This window comes from Hyperolius riggenbachi, chromosome 9 (assembly GCF_040937935.1).
Source record: "Hyperolius riggenbachi isolate aHypRig1 chromosome 9, aHypRig1.pri, whole genome shotgun sequence".
Classification (NCBI taxonomy): Eukaryota; Metazoa; Chordata; class Amphibia; order Anura; family Hyperoliidae; genus Hyperolius; species Hyperolius riggenbachi.
Genome location: NC_090654.1, coordinates 48,600,320 through 48,624,674, shown reverse-complemented (window position 1 = coordinate 48,624,674; position 24,355 = coordinate 48,600,320). Strand labels below are relative to the sequence as shown.

General features: G+C 43.0%; 1 protein-coding gene across 3 annotated transcripts in view; it reads right to left on the bottom strand.

The window, feature by feature from the left end:
* The window catches only part of LOC137532307 (solute carrier family 26 member 6-like), a 55,951-nt gene that overhangs the window by 16,475 nt on the left and 15,121 nt on the right, over positions 1 to 24,355 (bottom strand). For 2 of the 3 annotated variants that reach the window (XM_068252697.1, XM_068252698.1), the window contains exons 4-13: positions 21,459 to 21,625; positions 19,723 to 19,887; positions 19,462 to 19,614; positions 17,412 to 17,494; positions 13,858 to 14,005; positions 13,557 to 13,670; positions 12,985 to 13,062; positions 8,627 to 8,722; positions 5,502 to 5,608; positions 2,618 to 2,687 (exon numbers count right to left, since the gene is read on the bottom strand). In XM_068252697.1, coding sequence (XP_068108798.1) covers positions 2,618 to 2,687; positions 5,502 to 5,608; positions 8,627 to 8,722; positions 12,985 to 13,062; positions 13,557 to 13,670; positions 13,858 to 14,005; positions 17,412 to 17,494; positions 19,462 to 19,614; positions 19,723 to 19,887; positions 21,459 to 21,625 — 1,181 coding nt within the window. The remainder of the gene's footprint in view (positions 1 to 2,617; positions 2,688 to 5,501; positions 5,609 to 8,626; positions 8,723 to 12,984; positions 13,063 to 13,556; positions 13,671 to 13,857; positions 14,006 to 17,411; positions 17,495 to 19,461; positions 19,615 to 19,722; positions 19,888 to 21,458; positions 21,626 to 24,355) is intronic. The other variant, XM_068252699.1, reaches the window with a different exon arrangement.

Below are 24,355 nucleotides of genomic sequence, written 5' to 3'. Positions count from 1 at the left end.
TTCCTTTTCTTATAAAACCACACAAGGTAAGGTAAGATATTACCAAAGACAAGTAGCCTGATGTGCCACCACTGTATAGTCTTATGTGCCCCTCCATAGGTAATCGGATGTGTCCCCTCCCCCCTTGTGTCTAGTCCTCAGCCCAGTATACAGTGGCAGTTAATGTGTTCATTTGTTCCCTCCCTCTGCAGAGTGGCGAGCGGAGTGTTAATGGGGAGTATTTCGCCGGGTCCTAATTTCCCAGCATGACATCTCTCCACGTGCCCAGCTTCATCTCATTGGGAAAAGCGGCATATGTCATGTGACGCATGTATGTACTGGCGCATCACATGACACTGCTGTTACCAAGGAGAGGAGGGCGCTGCTGTGGAGAGATGTCACAATGGAACGTCGGGACCTGGTGAGTTTCTTCTCATTCTCTGCAGAGGGAGGGAGAAAAGTGGGGGCACATTGGGCGGCCAGTGAGCCGGTTGTCAGCCAATAGCCGGCGCCGCCTGTAGGCTAAATCTTTCCAATGTTTTGATCAAGATCAGATTTCTCTGCTCAAAAAAAAATGACCCATCTGGCCACAGGCAAATTTTTCCAGCCCAGTCCAATACTGCATGTAAGGGTTAGTGCACATCAAGAGCGCTTCTGAGCACTTTTAAAAACACCAGCACTTTTAAAAGCACTTGGCTAATGTATTTAAATGGAATGGATTACACCAAGGCGATGTTATTTTCTCTAAAACGCAAACACGGGTCCTGCAGCATTTCTGCTGATTTCTGAAGCTATTCTGCCTCAATGTTAAAGAGAGCCCGAGGTGGGTTCATAAAATTTAAAAAAGTAGGCTATCTGATCCGGGGGGGGTTGAGCGGATCAGGTAGCCTTCAAAACTGCCATTCCCGTGGGCCGCACTGGCCCGCTTTCACTTTCGTCACCTCTGGATCACGACGCTGGGATGAGGATTAATTCTCTCATTCACAGCATGCAGGGAGGCGTGGGAGCGGCCGGCAGGGTGAGAGAGCTGGAAACCCTGTAGGGACGCCCCTGGCGGGCTTTTTTGAACAAGGAATGCCACTCCCCTGTGTTTACCTCCAAGATGGCGACAATCCCAGGGGGGCATATCGTGGCGCGCGGATGGGGGGGGGGACTCAAAGCAGCGGTGTGGGGACACAGAGGCATGCCATTAGGCAGAGAACATGTCTTTTTGTCCCATCTGCCCCCCCTTTAAGAAAACGCTAGATCAGAGCAATTTTCCAAGCATTTTTGTTGCAGAACCAGATACAACTCCACTGTAACAAAAAATAAACGCTACACCAAAATGCTTTAAAAATTGCTCTGCATAATTAAAAAATTGCTAGGCACACACCTAGAAAAATCACTTAAAAAAGCGATGAGTGAGCATTTGCAATTATACTAGTGCTTTTTGGTGTGCACCAGCCCTAACTGCTGATTTACAAACCCTTCAGCAAACACCACTCTGATTTAGTCTGACCCAGGTAAGGGGTGCAGTTGTTTAACCACTTTACCCCCAGTTGTACGGATTTCTCCGTCCCTTTTTCCACCCTGTTACCACCAAGGGACGGAGAAATCCGTACCTGACGCCGCTCCCGCTGCTGTCCGCGTTCCCGCTCACTCGTCCGCGCGCCCCCGCGCTCGTGCACGCCGCCGCTTGCTCGCCCGGAGATCAATGAACGGGAAAAACCTTTCCCGTTCGTTGATCTAAGCCCCCCGCAATGATCAGCTGCTTCTACGAGAAGCAGCGCGATCATTGTGAAAAAAAACAAACTTGCCCAGCCTCCCTGAACTTCCTGTACGCTTGCAGGTCGCATAAATAAAAACTCACTGTGGCCATCTTGTGGCCAAATAGTAAAACTACACCCTAAAGCATTTTTCATATACAAATACATTAGTTAAACATTAAAAATTAACTCATTACCTCCCACACTCCCCAATTTTTTTTTTTGGTAATTAAAACAAAAAAATACAATTAAAGAAAATACATAAATAGTTACTTTAGAGACTGAACTTTTTAAATATTTATGTCAAGAGGGTATAACACTGTTACTTTATAAACTATGGGCTTGTAATTAGGGATGGACGCAAAACTGAAAAAATGCACCTTTATTTCCAAATAAAATATTGGCGCCAAACATTGTAATAGGGACATAATTTAAACGGTTTTATAACCGGGACAAATTGGCAAATACATTTCATGGGTTTTAATTACAGTAGCATGCATTATTTAAAAACTATAAAGGCCGAAAACTGAAAAATCAATTTTTTCCCCACATTTTTTCCTATTTTCCCATTAAAACACATTTAAAATAAAATAATTCTTGGCATAATGTCCCACCTAAAGAAAGCCTAATTGGTGGCGAAAAAAACAAGATATAGTTTATTTCATTGTGATAAGTAATGATAAAGTTATAGACAAATGAATGGAAGGTGCGCTGAAAGGTGAAAATTGCTCTGGTGCTCAAGGGGTAAAGCCCCTCAGTGGTAAAGTTAACGTTATGGGTACAGTATTATTATTATTATTATTATTATTATTATTATTATTATTATTATTATTATTATTAGGCATTCATATAGCACTGGCAATTTCTGGAGCACTATTAGTAAAAACAATTACCAAGTTATTTTCTTCTGCGTCTCTGTAGATATCCGTTTCTGCAACTTGTCCCAAAACTGAGTAATGAGGTCTGTAACAACAGCATCAAATAATTGTTAAGCCATAAAAATGATACTATTTATTGGCTAACTTAGAACAAAGTTAAGTAAGTAAAAGAGATTAAAGCAGTGCGCTTTCGGCTATGAAGCCTCCATCAGACTGATGGCTAACAAGGTACAACACTCTACTGCTTCTACTAAGCAGTACAAATAAAGCCTGGTACACACATTCAATTATGATTGCCCAATCCCTGACCAATTTTACCACCTCCATATATTAGGGCTGGAACCCACTAAAGCGATTTTGTGAGCATTTAGGGAGCGATTCAAAACGCTAGCGATTTCCCTAAATGCTCAGCTAATGTTAATGGATGGGCCAAATTCCACTGGAGCGATTGCGATTACCAAAATTGCAAAAGCAGGACGTGCAGCATTTTTAGCGTTTAGCATTAACATTTCTGCAATGAAAGTATATAAACACTGGCATAATCGCTCGTCAAAACCTACACAGAGCGATTTTGCTAGCGTTGTAAAATTACTGCACACTGTAAAAAAAAATCAAATTTATTGAAAGGACCAATCAGAATTAAAAACCAAAATCGCTACACAATTGCTGGCAAAATGCTTACACGTTTTAAAATCGCTAGCCAAATCGACAGAAAACGCTCATGAAATCTCTTACAAAACGCTCATACAAAACGCTAGCGATTGCGAATAGAGAATCAGGAACAACTTACTTTGAGTGATTATTTTGTAAATGTGCTGAAAGGTAATTTTTTCAATTAGGTGATAAATAAGTCATTTATGATAAGTTTTGGGAATAGAGCCCATTGTGTAGGTAAACCCTTAAGGTGCGTACACACATGCGACTATAGTCGTTTGTAACGATCGTTCCCCGATCTTTACCAACGACGATCGTTACAAAAAACGAACCAACGACTATTAAGGCAAACGACGAACGAGCCAAATCGCTCCAAAAGAAAGTTCTGTCTCGGCGGATTTTAACCAACGACGATCGTTTGCAAAAGTAGTACATCGTTGGAAACGGTCGTTCGTACTAGGCTTGACATGCGCATATCACAATTTCTCCATGAAACTTCTCATTTTTATGCGCAGGCGCAATAGTTGCTTTACGTGATGTAACGTTCGTTCTAACGATCAGATCGTTACACACCTTTTAAAACTAACTTTACTTAGGTTGTTCTTTCATCAATTAAAAGTTCGTTCGTCGTCCTCAACGAACGATCGTTGTCGCATGTGTGTACGTAGCATTAGGGCTGGAACCCACAAGAGCGTTTTTTTGAGCATTTTGGCAGCGCTGCGATACGCTAGCGTTTTGCCAAAACGCTCAGCTGATGTTAATGGATGGGGCAACTTCCACAGGAGCGTTTGCGTTTCCCAGAAACGCAAACGCAGGACCTGCAGCATTTTGGGAGTGTTAGCGCTTCAATGTAAAGTATTGAAACGCTAGCAGAAACGCTCAGCAAAACCTAAACTGAGCGGTTTTGCTAGCGTTTTGCGGTTCAGCACACTGTAACAAAATTAAAAATAATTCAGAGGACCAATCAGGATAAAAACGCGAAATGCAAAACGCTACACAACCGCTGAGCAAAAAAAATACACTGTTGCAAAACGCGACCGAAAACGTGCATGAATCCGCTTGCAAACCGCTCAGACAAAACGCTAGCGGTTGCGTTTTGCTTTTTCGGATTTCAGTGGGTTCCAGGCCTTAGGCTGGGAACACACTAAGCAGAAACGCAAGCGTTGCGGAAAACGCAGCAAAAACGCACATAATGCAAGTCAATGGGCCACATGTCAAAAGGCATCTACTTGCGTTTTGCAATGTGCGTTTTGAAAAACACTGGGTTTGTCGCATATTTTCCAAAAACGCACATAATGAAAATCAATGGTGACGCAGAGGTATTGCATTTTAGTGCATTTTGCATGCATTTTTATGTGTTTAAGAAACAAAAACAAACAAAAAAAAAACAAGTTTGATGATGTATTTCCGCTTCCTATTGACTTCCTAGTGATTTGCATAAAATGCATATTAAAAAACGCATGCAAAACGCATACAAAATGCATATGTGTTTTGTATATGCGAACCGCAAACTAATTACAATGCAAGAAAAATGCATGTGCAAGGGAAAAAACGCAAATGCACTGAACGTGCACTAACGCACATGACAGAAAATGCGACCTTTCACACACTGCCAAGTGTCTTCCCAGCCTCATACTATATGGAGGTGGTAACATTTTTCAGTGATTAGCCAATCATAATTGAAAGTGTGTTCCAGGCTTTAGCCCAGGTGCAAGATGACCCCTGGCAGCGCAGTAGCACAGAGCCAGGGGTGTAACTACAAAGGAGCAGGCCCTGCAACTGCAGGTGGGCCCAGAGCTGTAAGTGGGTCCCAACTACCATTTCACTCCCTCTGATAAAGTCCATCCTCCAGATCAGGTGTCTTTTGCAGCTACACTTATTATGGGTGTGAAGATTATGATGGCCACACTGTTTATGACACTTACAGGACCCCTCCCTCCCAGGTGTGAGGGTCACCAGGGGTAGGCAAGGGAAGGGGTGTGAACAATGGGGACCCCATCAAAGTTTTGCTGGAGGTCCACATGATTTGTAGTTACACCACTGCACAAAGCGACTAGATGCAGGCAATAATTGCGCCTGCACGGTGTGACTGCGTTTGCACATGGATAAGATCGCAGCTGCAAAGAAGAAGCAGTGGGCTGCAGGAGGATGCTCCAGAGGAATGCGTCTACTGAGGTAAGTATCTTTTCCTTTGTATCTTTGGTTACAGGTTTGCTAGACTCATCTTCTTCCTTATAAAACTCACAGCTGGGTCCTGAAAGTCACCGTGAATAAGCCAAACACGACGGACACTGCCAGCCCGATGTCCAGGTTGAGACAGACGGTGGAGAAGAAGGTCACCAACCATATTAGCTGGAACAGAGAGGAAACTGCGGGTGACTGGATACGAAAAACGTTACTGAGGTAAAAAGTGCACCTGTCTAGTAATGAGTGCTAGGGAATGGTCAAAAAGATGCAATTCTGAGTTGACGCAGAATTATGCAAATGCTGTATACAAATTTATGCAGCTTGAAAATGGACCAATCAAATCCCGCTGAGGTGAATTTCCATTTACAAGCTGCATAAATTTGCACACAAAATTTACATAATCTAGGATTAACTCTGAATTATTTGCATATCATTGACCATCCCTATTAAAGAAAAATCTCCCAGTGAACAAGAGGAAATAGTCTGGATAGGAACACCATACAGATTATCAAAAGCACCACAATGATAATACATTGAAATACATAATAGTGATGAGCACAAATGTGTAATGTCGCTTTGTAAATTCATTTCGTAATTACAATACAACATTTCAGGAAAAATCGTAATTCATTTAGTCTGTCATTGTAATCATTCATAATTTTGCGTAATTTTCGCTTAATTTTTTGCCGACTTATTATTAGAAAAGCCCCCATAGATGCTATTGCCACCAACATTGCTAAATATGTTAAAGAGACACTGAAGCCAGTTTAAAAACATCTGTTTACCTTTTATTTATATGAGGCATGTTTGCCCCTGTTAAAACGAGGGGCAGAACGAGGGGTCTTTACCTCCCAAATCCCCTGTGCAAAATCCACGACTTTCTTGGTCGTGGCTTTTGCTGCTCATGGAGGCAGAGCTTTCGGCTGCAGCTCTGCCTCCATGTGCGTCAATCAGCCACGGATCTCCGCCTCTCCCCGCCCCTCTCAGTGAAGGAAGACTGAGAGGGGCGGGGAGAGGCAGCAATCAGCACTGATAGACGCATGTAGAGGCAGGGCTACAGCTGAAAGCTCTGCCTCTCACGGAAGCGCTCCCCGCTGTGTGCCCCAGGGGATTTGGGGGGTAAAGACCCTCGTTCTGCCGCAGGATGGTGGAGTTTTAACAAACTGGCTTCTGTTTCTCTTTAAGGAGAATCGTGGGTACAAGTAAGAGAAAGAAAATCCAAAAATGTTAAAGAAATTTTTCTGAGTTTAAAAATTATTTTTCCTTTGCATTTTTAAAATCAATTGTATCAAAAGCGACAGTCTATTTGATTTTTTTTTTTTTGTATGTATGTATGAGGTTTGCTATTCAGCACTAAAGTCAGGGGCGTAGCAGTAGGGGTTGCAGAGGTTGCGACCGCATTGGAGCCCTTGAGCCCCGAAGGACCTTCCCTCAACTGCAGTATTAGCTCTCTATTGGTCCTGTGCTCATAATAATCACTTCTATAGATACTTTGAATAATGGTAATCATTAACAAACTGTTCCCCATCCCCTTCTTGCTCCTCTGACACTGTAGTAGCCATTGGCAGGTTTTGGTGCGCCGTATCAATTGTTATGTATAGAGTGCTTGGGGGGCCCCAATGTAAAACTTGCATCGGGGCCCACAGCTCCTTAGCTACGCCACTGACTAAAGTCAGCACTGAATTTCGTGAAAATTACGTAGAAATTAAGAATGATTACACGAAATCAGTTGAATTTACAAATTCAATTGTAATTATGTATGGGCGTAATTGCAAAAATTTACATAAAATTTCACGTATTTGTAATTAGCTGATTATGATCATCTCTAATATATAATACTGTCATTGCACTTAAGTATCATTGTGTTGAACAATGACAATAAAGTGCTTGAATCTTGAATCTTTAGGCCTCTTTTCCATGAACTGTTGAACTGTGTGCTCAGCAAGCAGTTACCAGGCAGCAGCAAGCAGTTACCAGGCAGCAACAAGCAGTTACCAGGCAGCAGTCAGCAGGTGTGAGAGTTTGAGAGGCATTTCACTGCCTGTCAACAGTTCGTGGAAAAGATGGCTAATGCTACGTACACACATGCGACAACGATCGTTCGTTGAGAACGACGAACGAACTTTTAATTGATGAAAGAACGACCTAAGTAAAGATAGTTTTAAAAGGTGTGTAACGATCTGATCGTTAGAACGAACGTTACATCATGTAAAGCAACTATTGCGCCTGCGCATAAAAATGAGAAGTTTCACAGAGAAATAGTGAAATGCGCATGTCAAGCCTAGTACGAACGACCGTTTCCAACGATGTACTACTTTTGCAAACGATCGTCGTTGGTTAAAATCCGCCGAGACAGAACTTTCTTTTGTAGCGATTTGGCTCGTTCGTCGTTTGCCTTAATAGTCGGTGGTTCGTTTTTTGTAACGATCGTCGTTGGTAAAGATCGGGGAACGATCGTTACAAACGACTATAGTCGCATGTGTGTACGCACCTTTAGCTATGCCATTGCTGGTGAATAGGGATGATCAGTGAGATGCAAAAAAATTCTACTTGCATTCAAATTTCATGTAAATTGTATGCAGCTTTAAATTGCACCAATCAGAATGGCTTTCTGTCATTCTATATTGGTCCAAGTTGAAGTTGCAAACCATTTGCATGACGTTTGAATGCAAGGAAAAATTATTTGTATCTCATTGATCATCTTTACTGGTGACATCATTCTTTACTTAGGCCCAGTGCACACCAAAACCGCTAGCAGATCCGCAATACGCTAGCGGTTTTGGGAGCTGATTTCAGAGCGATTCTAGGCATGTTTAGAGAGGTTTTCTAAACATACCTAGCGGTTTTGGGTGCGTTTTTGTGTAGCAGATTACACATATTGTTACAGTAAAAGCTGTTACTGAACAGCTTCTGTAACAAAAATGCCTGGCAAACCGCTCTGAAGTAGTGTTTTTCAGAGCGGTTTGCGGTTTTCCTATACTTTACATTGAGGACGAAACGCTTCCGAAAACCGCAAACGCGCAGCAGGAGGCGCGTTTGCGGCTTGGCAAAAAACGCAAACCGCCGGTGTGCACCATCCCATTGCAATACATTAGCCAAGCGTTTTTAGAGGCGGATGCGGCCGGCGGATCGCTCCAAAAACCGCTCGGTGTGCACTGGGCCTTATTCTGTTTTTCTACTTACCAAATCATACTTGTTTGTTCGCCATAAGAAGGAAATATCCATGAATTGTTTGTACATGCCTTTCAGGTTGGCGATGACAATCGCAGATAGAATGGCCTAATAAGGGAAGCAAGAAGAGTTGTGTTTGTAGAGATCAAAAAGAAACTTTATGTTTTTTTTTTTTTAATTATTTTTATTACACATGACAACCAAAATGGTAATAGTGAGGGGGCAAAAGGCCTTCCACAAAAACTACCGCATATCTAAGAAGTGTATTATAGAGATTTTTTAAAGGAACTATAATTTTTTTCAATTTTTTATTTTAGATCTTTGTATTGTGCTTTTTTTTATTATTTTTTGCATCATTAGGAAAATATTAAACATCAATATAACATTTTCACCTTTATTTTTTTTATTAAACAGGGCAGCTGAAACGATAATAGGTAAGGGGGTAAAAGGCCTGCCGCTAAAACATTTTTAAAATGACTATAATTTTGTTTTTCGTTTTTGTTTAGTTATTTTTTTTAATTTGTATTATTTTATTTATTACTGATTTTGCATTATTGGGAAAATATTAAATTTCAATATAGCTTTTTCATTTTGTTTTTATTTTCTATTAAAGACAGCCAAAATAGTAATAGTGAAAGGGGGAAAGGCCTAAAGGTGCATACACACATCAGACCATAGTCTTTGGAAAATGAAAGATCACAGACCAATCTTACCACCCTTCATGTAGTATGAGAGCCATACTCTACACAGTCTTTTCTATGGAGCTGAACTCCCCATCAGAAAAAAATCTTTGCAAGATGCTGCACACACCAATGCTGCACACACTTTAAAAGATCTGTAGCTGCAAAAGATCTTTTCTGCCAAAAATCCATTCCTGTAAACAGGGCCGGCCCTAGACTTTTTGCCGCCTGAGGCAAATTTTGAAAAAATTATTGCTGCCGCCACCGAGCTGGAGGGGTAGCGGGCAGGGCGGGGGTATTGGGCCTAGCGGCGGGGAGGGGGGTCGGACCCCCCCCCCCTCGCCTGGGTCCCCCGTCCTCCGCTCCCCTCCAGCCTTAAATACATCAGAAGCGCAACTCTCGTAAGAGGCAGTGGGCGGGGAGGACTCACCTCTATCTCGCTCGATCCAGCGTGCGCTCCACTGATGTCCCTTCCTGCAGCGCCGTCCATTTACAATACAGTGGGCGGCGTTGCAGGAAGTGACGTCAGTGGAGCGCACGCTGGATCGAGGAAGAGGTAAGTCCTCCCCGCCCACTGCCTCTTACGAGTTGCGCTTCTGATGTATTTATGCTGGAGGGGAGCGGAGGACGGGGGACCCAGGCGAGGGAGGGGGGGGTCCGACCCCCCTCCCCGCCGCTAGGCCCAATACCCCCGTCCTGCCCGCTACCCCTCCAGCTGGGCGGCCGGCTCCCCGCACCCACCGACGGGCGGATGCCGCCCCTAGAAATTTGCCGCCTGAGGCAAAAGTTTCACCCCGCCTCATGAGCGGGCCGGCCCTGCCTGTAAATTGCAATGATAGTCTATGAGATCTGCAGATCATCATACACACATGATTTAACTGACATTCATCTGCAGATCAGATCCACCAGGATGGATTTTCAGATGTGCGGATGATTGCTTGATCTGCAGATGAATGTCAGTTAAATCATGTGTGTATGATGATCTGCAGATCTCATAGACCATAGTTTCTCAACCTGTGGTACGCGTACCCCAGGGGGTACTTCTGAATGTTCCAGGGGGTACTCGGGCTTGATATACTTAACCAAGAATAACACATTTATAGTTTTAGAAAATGAAAATCTTATTTAAACAACACCAAATTAGTATTTTAGCTAATTAAAAGCAATAGTAAAAGCTTGGAAATGGTTTAAAACCAATTATAATGTACTACGATTGTATATATATTTGTCAAGGGGTACTTGTGATAATGTTTACTATGCTAGGGGGTACTTCGTGAGTATATGGTTTTAAAAGGGGTACATACCAATAAAATGTTGAGAAACACTGTCATAGACTATTATTGCAATTTGCAGGAATGGATTTTTGGCAGGAACAGATCTTTTGCAGATACTGATCTTTTGTGTCTGTACAGCATCGGTGTGTGCAGCACCTTGCAAAGATTTTTTTTCTGATGGGGAGTTCAGCTCCATAGAAAAGACCGTGTAGAGTATGGCTCTTATACTACAGGAAGGGTGGTAAGATTGGTCTGTGATCTTTCATTTTCCAAAGACTATGGTCTGATGTGTGTATGTGGCCTTACACTAAAACTACTGAGTATCTGTGAAGTGTGCATAGTGAATTTTTAAAGGAACTACAATCTGTGTGCCTTTTTTTGTTTGATTATCTTTTGTATTCTTCTTATTATTTTTTCATTATCAGGAAAATATTTAATATCACAACTAAAACAGGATATGTCGATTTTTTTTTTTAAAGCTCCACCTATTGTTGTTTTGATTGACCAATCTTTATAAATAGACCAAAGTTGTAAACCTGAGTTCATAACTAAGAATACTTACCCCCTATGATGGTAGCTCTAGGAAAATTTAAAATACATGTACACAAATAAGGAGTATGTTTCTTCCAGAGAAAGGAGTATGTTTCTTCCAGAGAAACATAAACAATAAATGACTTTTCTCCTATGTTGCTGTCACTTACAGTAAGTAGTAGAAATCTGACAGAACTAACAGGTTTTGGGCTAGTCCATCTCTTCATGGGGAATTCTCAACATGGCCTTTATTCTTTATAAAGACACTCCCTGAGGCCTGGAACCCACTGAAATCCGCAAACGCAAAACGCAACCGCTAGCGTTTTGTCTGAGCGGTGTGCAAGCGGATTCATGCGCATTTTCGGTCGCGTTTTGCAACGTGTATTTTTTTGCTCAGCGGTTGTGTAGCGTTTTGCGTTTCGCGTTTTTATCCTGATTGGTCCTGTGAATTTTTTTTAATTTTGTTACAGTGTGCTGAACCGCAAAACGCTAGCAAAACCGCTCAGTTTAGGTTTTGCTGAGCGTTTCTGCTAGCGTTTCAATACTTTACATTGAAGCGCTAACGCTCCCAAAATGCTGCAGGTCCTGAGTTTGCGTTTCTGGGAAACGCAAACGCTCCTGTGGAAGTTGCCCTATCCATTAACATCAGCTGAGCGTTTTGGCAAGACGCTAGCGTATCGCAGCGCTGCCAAAATGCTCAAAAAACGCTCTTGTGGGTTCCAGCCCTGAAAAAGATTTTACAAAGATGCTGGCCAGACTACCTGCTCGCTGCACACTTTTGTTTGGCAGTTAGTCTGGGCAAGTGCAATTCACTAAGTGCTTTTGAAAATAACGAAAACCCGGTAATCCCCAATGAGGAGATGGGCTAGTCCAAAACCTTTCAGCTCTGTCAGATTTCTATTACCTACTGTAAGTGATAGCAACATAGGAGAAAAGTAATTTACGTCTCATTTTACTCTGGAAGAACTTTATATTTGTATGTGTTTAAATGTATTTAAAATGTTGTGATTTTCATGATACTGGTCCTTTAAATAAGTACTGTGTGTACACATGTTCTGTTTTTCAACTGGACCATACATTAACCAGGATGCATTGGCTTTATCTGATGCCAATTGCTCCTGCATGGAAGATCTGCAGTATGGTGCCACTTACATATCCACCCCTCCTATCTCTATAGAGCAGTACGCTGTACAGTACACTGTGTCTGTACACAGCCCATCACTAAACTGCCACCTAGAATGATCCGTAAAGTGTGTACTTAGTTTAACATGGGAATATATGAAGCCACCAATAAACAGACAGATTGACCTGGCTGAGAGACACTGTAGCATGGTTGGGGCAGGAATAGGGAATGTCATTACAGTATGCTGTTATATGACCTTAGATCTACATAATTCAAACAAGAGGCTTGAGCATTTTGATTTAGATGCATTCAAAATATTTAAAGAGAAATCGTAACCAAGAATTCATCCCAATCAGTAGCTGATACCCCCTTTTACATGAGAAATCTATTCCTTTTCACAAACGGATCATCAGGGGGCTCTGTATGGCTGATATTGTCTTGAATCCCCCCCCACAGGAAACTGTGAGGACCCTGGTCCTGGCAGTTTCCTGTCTGTGAACCTCGTTGCATTGTGGGAAATAGCTGTTTACAGCTGTTTCCAACTGCCAAAAAAGCAAGCAGAAGCTACTTCCAGCGACATCACCTGCCAGCAGTAAAAATGTCACCGTGTGATAAATGTCAGAATGTAAATCAGGGATTTAAAATATTTTCCAATGGGCAAACACTGACTAAATCATTTATACATAATTATTGTAGAAATGAAGTACTTTTTTTTTTATACCATTATTTTCACTGGAGTTCCTCTTTAAGTAGTGTGCTTACTTTAGGAAGACACGTGAATAGTTCTCCAGCTTTCAGGATGATGACCAAAATAATCATGGCTGACACAGATCCTGCAATCTGAAAATAAAAGGTTTAGTGGGGTACAGTTTAAATATCTGAACAAGGCTTCCTGCTGTTTTGATGAGAGGGATGGGGCAGAGGTGACAGAAAAGGGACAAGGAAAGAGAAACTAATGAGAGGGACGACTGTCAAAGCATCAGGCTGAGTTCACATTGATGGTTCATCCACATGGCTACCAAGGACAGGGGCATTGCTAGGCTGCGAGAAAATCCCAGGCACCTCTGCGCACCAATGGAGAGGCAATCCTGCAATGCGCACAGCAGCAAATATGGAGTCTTGTCTTGACAGTGTGTGGGCAATGCCAGATAACATATGTGAACTTAGCAGAGATGTAACTTGGGAACCCCTCCCCAATCCCCATTCCCAACTTTATTGCAAAGGCAATATAGCAGAGTAGTTATACTGCAGTAAAAAGAAATTACAGCAGAGGGAAGTAAATACTTTGTCTTCTAGCAGGAAACAGTGTAAATGTGTAATAATGTAGGAGTTACCTGGGTGTTGCCTCCAGTGCTTTCCTGCACAAGGCTTCTGGACATTGAGGTGGTGACAGCAAAACAGTGGAAGAAGCTCCCAGCTAGATTACTGAGTCCAAGTGCTATCAGCTCCTAATAGATAAAAGAACAAAAAAGTTGTATAAACATTTATTAAAAAAAAATAATGCAACAGAAAAATCCTGTAGTTTTTGCCCACGGCAACCAACTGGCACGCTATGGGAAACAAACTTCTATTTAGACATTACATACATAAGGATGGGCATCAATTCGCAAAGTAAGTGTTTGGAGAAAGCCTTGCCTGGTTGTTGTCCACTTTATAGCCGTGTTTGATGGAGAACATTTTAGCCAGAGAGATAGAGATTGTGTATCCGACCACAGCAATGGCAAACGCATTGCCAATAACGTCCGTAAACAGGTCAGAGCTGGGTATGGTTGGTGCCACCAGCCTGCAATATAAACACTGTAATTATAAATAGGATCATTGGTATTCCAGTGGGTGTAGAGAGAACAAGGTCTGTAATGGTGATTGTGGAGTGAACAGGGGCTGTAGTGGTGATTGTAGAGTGAGCAGGGGCTATAGTGGTGATTATAGAGAGCAGGGGCTGTAGTGGTGATTGTAGAGTGAACCATGGCTGTAGTGGTGACTACAGAGTGAACAGGGGCTGTAGTGGGGATTGTAGCGTGAGCAGGGGCTATAGTGGTGATTGTAGAGTGAGCAGGAGCTGTAGTGGTGATTGTAGAGAGAATAACGCCCATAGTGGTGATTGTAGAATGAGCAGGGACTGTAGTGGTGATTGTAGAGTGAGCAGGGGCTGTAGTGGTGATTGTAGAGTGAACAGGGGCTGTAGTGGTGATTGTAGAGTGAGCAGGGGCTGTAGTGGTGATTGTAGAGTGAGCAGGGGCTGTAGTGGTGATTGTAGAGTGAGCAGGGGCTGTAGTGGTGATTGTAGAGAGAGCAGAGGCTGTAGTGGTGATTGTAGAATGAGCAGGGGCTGCTGTGGTGATTGTAGAGTGAGCAGGAGCTGTCGTGGTGATTATAAAGGGAATAATGCCCATAGTGGTGATTGTAGAGTGACCAGGGGCTGTAGTGGGGATTGTAGAGTGAGCAGGGGCTGTAGTGGTGATTGTAGAATGAGCAGGGGCTGTAGTGGTGTAGAGTGAGCAGGGGCTATAATGGTGATTGTAGAGTAAGCAGGGGCTGTAGTGGTGTAGAGTGAGCAGGGGCTATAGTGGTGATTGTAGAGTGAATAGTGGCTGTAGTGGTGATTGTAGAGTGAATAGTGGCTGTAGTGGCGATTGTAGAGTGAATAGGGACTGGCAGGGGCGTAGCAATAGGGGTTGCAGAGGTTGCGACCGCATCGGGGCCCTCGGACCTGAGGGGCCCAAAGGGCCCTCTCTCAACTACAGTATTAGCTCTCTATTGGTCCTCTGCTGGCAATAATCACTTCTATAGATACTTTGAAGAGTGGTAATCATTAACAAACTATTCCCCATTCCATTCTTGCACCTTTGACACTGTAGTTGCCATTGGCAGGTTTTGGTGCACTGTATCAATTGTTATGTATAGAGTGCTTGGGGGGCCCCAATGTAAAACTTGCATCGGGGCCAACAGCTCCTTAGCTACGCCACTGGGGACTGGGACTGTAGTTTTGATTGTAGAGTGAACAGGGACCGTACTAGTGATTGTAGAGTGAACCATGGCTGTAGTGGTGATTGTAGAGTGAGCAGGGGCTGTAGTGGTGATTGTAGAGTGAATAGTGGCTGTAGTGGCGAATGTAGAGTGAATAGTGGCTGTAGTGGTGATTGTAGAGTGAATAGGGACTGGGACTGTAGTTTTGATTGTAGAGGGAACAGGGACTGTACTGGTGATTGTAGAGTGAACCATGGCTGTAGTGGTGATAGTAGAGTGAACAGGGCCTGTAGTTTTTATTGTAGAGCAGGGGTGTCAAACTCAAATACAACGTGGGCTGAAATTGTACACTGGGACCTAGTCGCGGGCCAACCTCCATATCTACTGGGCAGTGGCACCTTCCTCCCTTATAAAATTCCCAGAGGTCTAATGGCCAACCTTCAACTCCTGTACAGTTCCCTGGTGTCTAGTGGTCCTCCCTCCCCTATACAGTTCCCTGGTGTCCAGAGGCCCTTACCCTCCCCTATACTGTTGCATAGTGTTAAGTTATTTCGCCCATCTCCCCCATATGGCTTCCCTAGTGTTCTTGAGCTTCACCTCCAATACAGCTTGCCTGGTGGTCTAGAGTGGGTCATACATAATGCAAAGTGGGGAAACCCCTTGAGGGCCAAATTGGAGGGCTCCGAGGGCCAGATTTGGCTTGCGAGCCGGAGTTTGACATGTATGTTGTAGAGTGAACAGGGACTGTAGTGGTGATTGTAGAGTGAGCAGGAGCTGTAGTGGGGATTGTAGAGGGAATAGTGCCCATAGTGGTGATTGTAGAATGAGCAGGGGCTGTAAGGGTGATTGTAGAATAAGCAAGGGCTGTAGTGGTGATTGTAGAATGAGCAGGGGCTTTAGTAGTGATTGTAGAGTGAATAGTGGCTGTAGTGGTGGTGATTGTATAGTGAATAGTGTATGTAGTGGTGATTGTAGAGTGAGCAGGGGCTGTAGTGGTGATTGTACAGTGAGCAGGGGCTGTAGTGGTAATTGTAGAGTTAGCAGGGGCTTTAGTAGTGATTGTAGAGTGAATAGTAGCTGTAGTGGTGATTGTAGAGTGAATAGTGTCTGTACTGTAGTGGTGATTGTAGAGTGAGCAGGGGCTGTAGTGGTGATTGTACAGTGAGCAGCGGCTGTAGTGGTGATTGTAGAGTGAGCAGCGGCTGTAGTGGTTATGGTAGAGTGAACAGGGGTGGTAACGGTGATGGTAGAGTGAATTGTGGCTGTAGTGGTGCTTGTGGGTTCTCGGAAGAAAGAGTTAGCGCAGCAGTGAGACGGGGTAGGCCTTCTTGAGAATGTAAGTGTTGAGGGATTGTTTGAGGCAGGGAACACACTTGTCTTTCAGTTTTCTGCGCGCGTTTTCCTGCATACTTTTTCTGCACACCAAGTGTTTCTATGCAGGAAAACGTGCACGTTTTTTCACAGCAGCTGATGTAGTTGACAAAATGTGCAGAATCAGGATGCAGAATGTCATTTTTTTTCCCCCAAGCGAACAACATATTAAGGGCTTGATTTACAAAACGGTGCTAACTTTAGCACTGGCCCTTAGCACGTCTAAACTCAGTTGAAATGTGAGAAGTAGTGATCGTGCGCAAAGTACCGCGCGCAAAGTATTGCGCGCGCACTGCACAGAGCGCAGGGCGCTCCGCGCGAAGTGCCCACTAAAGCCTATGGGACTTAGCACGCGCATAGGACTTTGCGCGCGGTACTTAGCGCACGATCTGATTGAGAAAACCGGTGCTAACCTACTTAGCACCCTGGTTAGCACGCCTAAAGACTTTAGACGTGCTAAGTAGGTTAGCACCTCTTAGTAAATCAAGCCCTAAGTGTGTACAAGCCCATTGATTAACATGAGTTCTCAGTTTTTCTGTGCAGAAAACGAGCACGAAAACACTAAAGTATGTTCTCTGCCTGAAGGTGTTGAAGGAGGGGGCAAGCCTGAAGGGCAGTGGGAGAGAGTTCCACAGGATGAGGGCAGCTCTAGTGAAGTCCTGTAGTCGCGCATGGGAATGCAAGATGCATGGGGTGGTTAGGAGGAGGAACGTAGTGGGCGGCCATCTGCTGACCAGGTAAAAGATGTAGTTTGGACAGGACTTTTGTATAGATATATAGGCCAAACATAGGATCTTGAAGCTGATTCTGAAGCGGATGGGGAGGTGAAATATTGCTCTCGGCGCACGTACCCAGTAGGAATCTCGCCTACAATTCCAACCCCATAGGTCTCGTGAAGGGTCATTACATATGACACCGCTGTAGAAATGATGAGCTAGAAAGAGAGGAATTGATATTTCACAACTTAGAAGTATAGTTTGCTTACATCTTAAAGTATAACTGCAGTGACATACATGAAGGTACCAGATGCCCAGCAGGCGCAGTAGTGGAACTTTCCATGCAATGTTATCACAAGTCATTTGCACTTTCACCTCAGTAGACATTCTGCCCTATGATCTTTGTTTGCAGCTGTCATACTGCTGAGTTGACATCGGTAGAGTTAAAGTTCATATACTGGCAACATTTTAACTACTGGTCAATGTGGAAACAAAATTCTTAATCCTCCCTACTCTCCCAGAGTTTGTAACCTGACTAGTGCACAATGATGGTCTGCCAGTTGGATCAATAGCAGAAGCTCAAAACTGCCACTGGCGATCCAGAGGTACATTATTCGCCACACTAGAGGGTCTTATATGCAGCGATGGTCAATTGCCATCTGATACATGTGTTTTCGATTGGCTGACAACGATTATCTTCTGAATAAATCCATCAGGATGGAACAGTCTACATGGATGATAATTGGTGTCCCCCACACATCTGAGATATATGCAGAGGCGGGACAAGGTCCTCCAGCACCCAAGGCTGAGACACCAAAGTGCGCCCCTCCATCCCTGCCACCCCAGCCGCCCGTCACACACTGATTACTATTAGACTAAGAGGGCCACAGGGCCCACAACCTCCCCAACACCTGAATATCTAGTTATCTGGCTTGCAGTCACTGCCATGTATCCCCTTTTCTTATTTATTTCTGCTTCAAACACAATTAGGAATTACAGCTGAATGAATTCTGCCCCCCCTCCTACACTGCGCCCTGAGGCTGGAGCCTCTCCAGCCTATGCCTCGGCCCGGCCCTGGATATATGTATATGTATGTATATGTATATATATATATATAACTGGATATTAATGATACTGTGAAGCAGGCGTAGTCCTGTTTGGTCAAGTTTTGGACTGTGGTAGCGTCACTGGTTGGCTTGCTACTCAACATAAAAAAGACTCTTTTTTTATGTTGAATTGGTCTTATGCTGGATTTTTTGCTTGGAGGAATACAAGTGGCAGTTTGCATGGTTTATGTTGCGGATTAACCCCCAGGGTTGACAACTATTTGGAAGACCCGTGGCTGGCAAAAACTGCCAAAAAACCACAAATACCACTACTGATTAATAGTGGTTATTATCTGGTGAGCAGTTTGTTTGTGGGGTGGGTCAGAGTTTTTTTGTGTGATCTAAGGTGGCGGCTTCTGCTGACTCCTTCACCGGCCTCCTCTCCTATGTTTCTGTGGTGGCTGGGCCATAAAATCAGACAAAACTACGCTATTTTGAGTTTTCTCTGTACAGGTACTTGCTCCATTATTGCACATACATGATAACAGGAGTGCGGCAGGAATTGGGACAATCCAAGAACTATCATTACCACTACAGCACCAATAAAGAGCTAATACAGCGACTGGAGGAGGGCCGCATGTGGGCTTATCAGGTCCTGGACAGAGGCCCTGGCAGGGACGGATCTAGGAAAGGGCAGGGGGGTATCTTGCCCCAGGCGCAGTTTGTTGAATTCTTAAAAAGGCGGCAAAATTAATGGCAGTTTAGGCGCCAAAACCTGACCTTTAGGCACCAAAACCTGACCTTGCCCCAGGCGCAACTTGGTCTTGATCCGTCCCTGGGCCCTGGTGCAGTCACAACTAATTCCCTATGGCTACACCACTGCTACTATTCTCAGAACATCCCCTTGTAGGCTTATAAAGCTTAGTAGAGATGGTGATGTCACTAGTCGGCCCTCCTCCGCACCTCCTACACAAATGAAGCTTCTATGGCACATGGCATCATAGGTGGTTTACCTTACTGTGTTTTTAAGTATTACAAATAAAGTTATTGTATATTTTTAAACACATATTTTGCCTAAAAAAAACAGTAGACGTACAAAGCATAATAGTTTTATCCTGTAATCTAGATTTGGTTTTTACCACGATGAGCTCTATAGGGATCGGCATGCAGAGCTTAGAGTGCAGTCTTTGGTTGAGCTCCTTCACTGCAAAGAGGCACGTCAAGGAGACCACGCTGACCACCAACGTGCCAAAATTAGTCCTGTGGATTCTACGGAACAGGCTGATTAAGCTCTAAAAACGAGAGAATACGACATTCATACAGTTATTATCCATCTCTCCTTTTCCGCTTTGACTTTTACACGTACAATCTGAGAAAAGAGCCTAAGAAAGGACACTGACATAGATGAGGGACAGAGGTTTCGATTGCTCACTCAGAGGGAGACCAAATATATGTTTCAGCTGAGAGACAGTGACGTGGATGGTGGCAGCGGTGGTGTATCCACGAACCAGCGGCTCTGAGAGATAGGTGACCACGAATCCAAACTGCACCAGGCCCAGCATGATCTGCCAAAGAAAAAACCTATTAATACCAGTATGTAGAATGTAAAGCTTGCTATCCAATTTTATGTGTGCTTTTAAAACTCAACTCCGGGCCTCATTTTTTTATTATTAATAAATGCTTTATTAGATCCCAACTGGTCAGGGAGAGCGCTGGGGGGACTGAAAGGGAGAAAAAAAAATGTCCTCATCTAGGACACACAATAGGAGAAAAAGTATCCAAAAAGAAACCAATAATGAAGATGAGCTTAATTTAATATTTATCAAAAAAAGTGCAAAAATTCAAAAAAAATACACGACAATTTCTTCAATAATGCATATATCCATCCATAAGTAATAATAGGCCTATTCCAATTGTGAATTATACATTCTCTTAAATATCCTCTTTAAGGCAACAATGTCAACTTGTTTCGGGTCACTCAGACCCTTCTTCAGGTCTTAAGATTTATACTGTATATCTGATAACACCAGACAATGGTACTGACATGTCAAAAGTTAAATGGCATCTGGGCAACATTGAAGCCAGGAAGCACCACCCCCAAACAGAAGCCACAACTGATGCCACAATATAGTGAGCTGACCAGGACCGGGTGGTGATATCTATGTCAGTACCATTGTCTGTTATCAGATATATAGTGTAACTCTTAAGGCCTGAAGAAGGGCTAAGTGACCTGAAACAAGTCAACATTAGTAAAGTCAGCTAACAAGTCAAGGTATTAGTAAACAGATGCCCAGATAATGAGTTGGGTGCAAGATGCGGACAGTAGCCAATCGGCTACTACATAGGGAATAGTGAAGAGAAGTGGAGGGAACCGTTCACTCCGTCCAGGACAGTGCTAGGACCAGGACAGCCAGTCCAAAGGTAAACGTCAAACAAGGGAAGGTCCGCACAATGTCCATAAAAGACAAATAATTTTAGCAGCTATGATTAAGAACCAGTCTGGTTCGAAACATGCCAGTTGCATGATGTGGTGATCTGGATACGTCCATAATAAAATTATTTGTCTTTTATGGACATTGTGCGGACCTTCCCTTGTTTGACGTTTACATAGGGAATAGTGATTGAATCCGATTGTCTGTATATAGGAGGGGAGTTAGTGTTAGGCATTAGGTGGGCGAGAGGAGTGTTAGGGCTAGGCACTAGAAGGGGAGGGGCTGTGGGAGAATAGGTTAGTCTATGGTAAAATATTGGTAATGTAAATTACCAATATTTTTACTAGCAGCACCACGTGGCACCCAACTCAAATGGTGAAGGTGCTAAATGTGCTCTGTGGCCTTTCCCTGTACATTTTTTTTTGGGGGGGGGGGGGGGGGAAATCAAATTACAGTGGTGATTAGTCACAGGTGATGGAGAAGTTTTCCTCCTGTCCCATGCAAGAGTTCAGGTCCACTTTACATGTTGGGGGAAACTATGTGACACTAACTACTTTTGTAACTAGCAATAGGGACAAAAGTTTACAATTGGCAGTTTCGACCCCCTTTAAGCCTTTCCAGATTCCGGACATGCATGGCAAGTAGCTGTTGTTGGTCTTTTCCATTCTTCAGTTTGCTGTTGCTGCTGGATGCATAATCCTTACCTGAAACAATCCCACCAGTATGGTTATGGCAGCCACCAACTCCACCCGAGCCTTGTCTCTGGCTGCTATATCGATAATCGTATCGTTCCCTGGCAGGATGAAGTTATCGTTGGGCACCAGCGACTCCGTAACGCTGCCAACCATGATGGAGACAACCGCGAAGGTCCCTGAAAGGGCAGAATATAATCTGGCTGGATATCATTTATTACTAGGAAAAATGTGCTACTTTCTCATCAACATGTTTTTGACCTGTCGTCAGTTTATTGTTTATTAAACTATAAAATGTATTGCAGTAGCTGTGCTAAAAGGTGTAAACAAAGATGACAGTACTTTGATTATATGGTGGAGCGCCGCAGTATGACTGCCCATAGTCAAAATCAATCAAATTCCAAAGTACCCCGCTTAGTGTTCGAGTGAAGCAACGGTCCTATTAGTCGCCAATCACCTTTCACGCAATGACACCTTAAAGGGAATCTGAAGTGAAAATAAACCTATGAGATAATGAATCGTATGTGTAGTACAGCTAAGAAATAGAACATTAGTAGAACAGATATAAGTCTCTTATTGTTTTCCAGTACAGGAAAAGTTAAGAAACTTCAGTTGTTATCTATGCAAAAGAGCTTCTCTGAGCTCTCCGACCCAACTTGGGTGGAAGACAGTCCTGTTTTCTGAAGCACTTAAACAGTCAAACAGTGAGAGACAGGTTGAGATAAGGTTTTACTGAAGGAAAGTTCAAAGGGTCATTAGCTCTGCTCTGCTTTATAGTTTAACTTTAACCACTTGACCACTGAGGGGTTTTTACCCCTTTAGGATCAGATCAATTTTCACCTTTCAGAGCTCCTTTCTTTCATTCGTCAATAACTTAATCATTACTAATCACAACAAAATTATCTATATCTTGTTTTTTCACCACCAATTAGGCTTTCTTTAGGTGGTACATTATGCTAAGAATTGTTTTATACTAAATGCATTTTAATGGGAATAATAAGAAAAAAAATCGAAAAAAATCCTTATTTCTCAGTTTTTGTCCATTATAATGTAAAAATAAAACGTTCTACTGTGAATAAAAGCCCCGGTTATTGCAAAGTTTAAAATATTTCCCTAGTACAATTTGTGCCAATATTTTATTTGGAAATAAAGGTGCATTTTTTCAGTTTTGCGTCTATCACTAATTACAAACACATAACAGTAATATACACTCTTGACATACATATTAAAAAAATGTATGTCCCTAACATCAATATTTATGTTTTTTTAATTGTCTTTTTTTAAGCAAATTTTTTGGGGGGTACTATGGGAGAGTGTGGGAGAGGAGGAGTTAAACTCATATGTAAGTGTGGGTCGTTTTATTAAATAAAATGTATGTAGGTGTCATTTTACTATTTGGCCACAAGATGTCCTCACGCATTATTTCCTATTAGCATACTAACGCGAACAGGAAGTAATGCATGGACGTGTTACTTCAGAAGATACAATGACGCAGGCATCTCATTGATGCCGGCTATAATTGACATGGCGACATGGCGTTCCCACCATTTGTTGATCTCCCCTCTAATGGGGGGGCGATGATGAGTACCCGCGCAGGAGCTCGTGCGTCGGCCATCCGCCGCAATAGACGCACATCTACATCCCAGATGAAGTCCTGCAGGACCTAGATATACTGCAGCAAATGCAGCAAGTAGATAAAATAAAGAGTATGATTTCTAATTGCAAATATGACAGAATGATGCAATGTTATAAAAAAATAATATGTATAACTGAAAATAAAAATATGGGCCTCTTTTCTTTGCTACTAATGTTCTATTAATCATCTGTACTACACATACAAGTCATTATATCATAAGGTGTTTTTTTTTTTTTTTTTTTTTTTTTTTTGCTTCATTGTCAGTTTAAAGGAAATAAAAAGCAAAGAAGCATATCATAGTGCAGATGTATGCTATAAACACACCCCGTGATACTTGTGCTCCAAACGTCACGTGCAATAAAATATCTGAATAAATCCGCCTCCAGAGTACAGGGGCATTCCCCCCTCTATATCCCTGCTACCCGAAAATATTCTTTAACACCAAGCGTTTCCAATGCTTTCACTCACTTTGCATAGCATCCAGAGACCTCAAATAAAATGGACTTAAAGGGAACCAGAGAGGAAGCACCCTTGTGTATTTTACCATATATATCAGTAAGAACATTAGAGAAAACACTTACCATGCTTTCTGTTTCATCCTCACTGCTAAAAGTGTCTGTTATCAGCTGTGATAAGAATGCCAGACTGAGCAGTGAGTCTGGCTTTGCAGGGAATATTTATAGCTGAGTCATTATATCAGAGCCACAAGGGGGCAGGCTTGGGCTTGACAAGACACCAGAGAAGACAGACTCAGCTATAATCTTTCCGTTGCAAAGCCAGACTGAATGCTCAGTCGGGGATTCTTATCAGAGGTGATAACAGTCAGATTAAACAGAGAACAATGAAACGAAGAGCAGATTAGGTGTTTACTGTCACATTCCCACTGATTTATAAGGTAAAATACAAGAGGGTGCTTCATCTCTGGTTCTCTTTAAAGAAGAACTTTAACCCAGGATCGAACTTCATCCCAAATCAGTAGCTGATACCCCTTTCCCACTAGAAATCTTTACCTTTTCTTGTATAGATCATCAGGGGAGTCTGTATGGCTGATATTGTGGTGAAACCCCTCCCATATTGTGATGTCATGGCTATGGCCCTGACAGCTTCCTGTCTGTGAACCTCGTTGCACTGTGGGCAATGACGGCTGTTTCCAACTGTCAAGCAAGCAGTATCTCCCTCTGTGCATAGAACTCTCAGGAAACGAACATTCCGCACAGATCACCTGGCAGAACTAAAGATGTCACCACCAGTGATACATTTCAGAATGTAAATC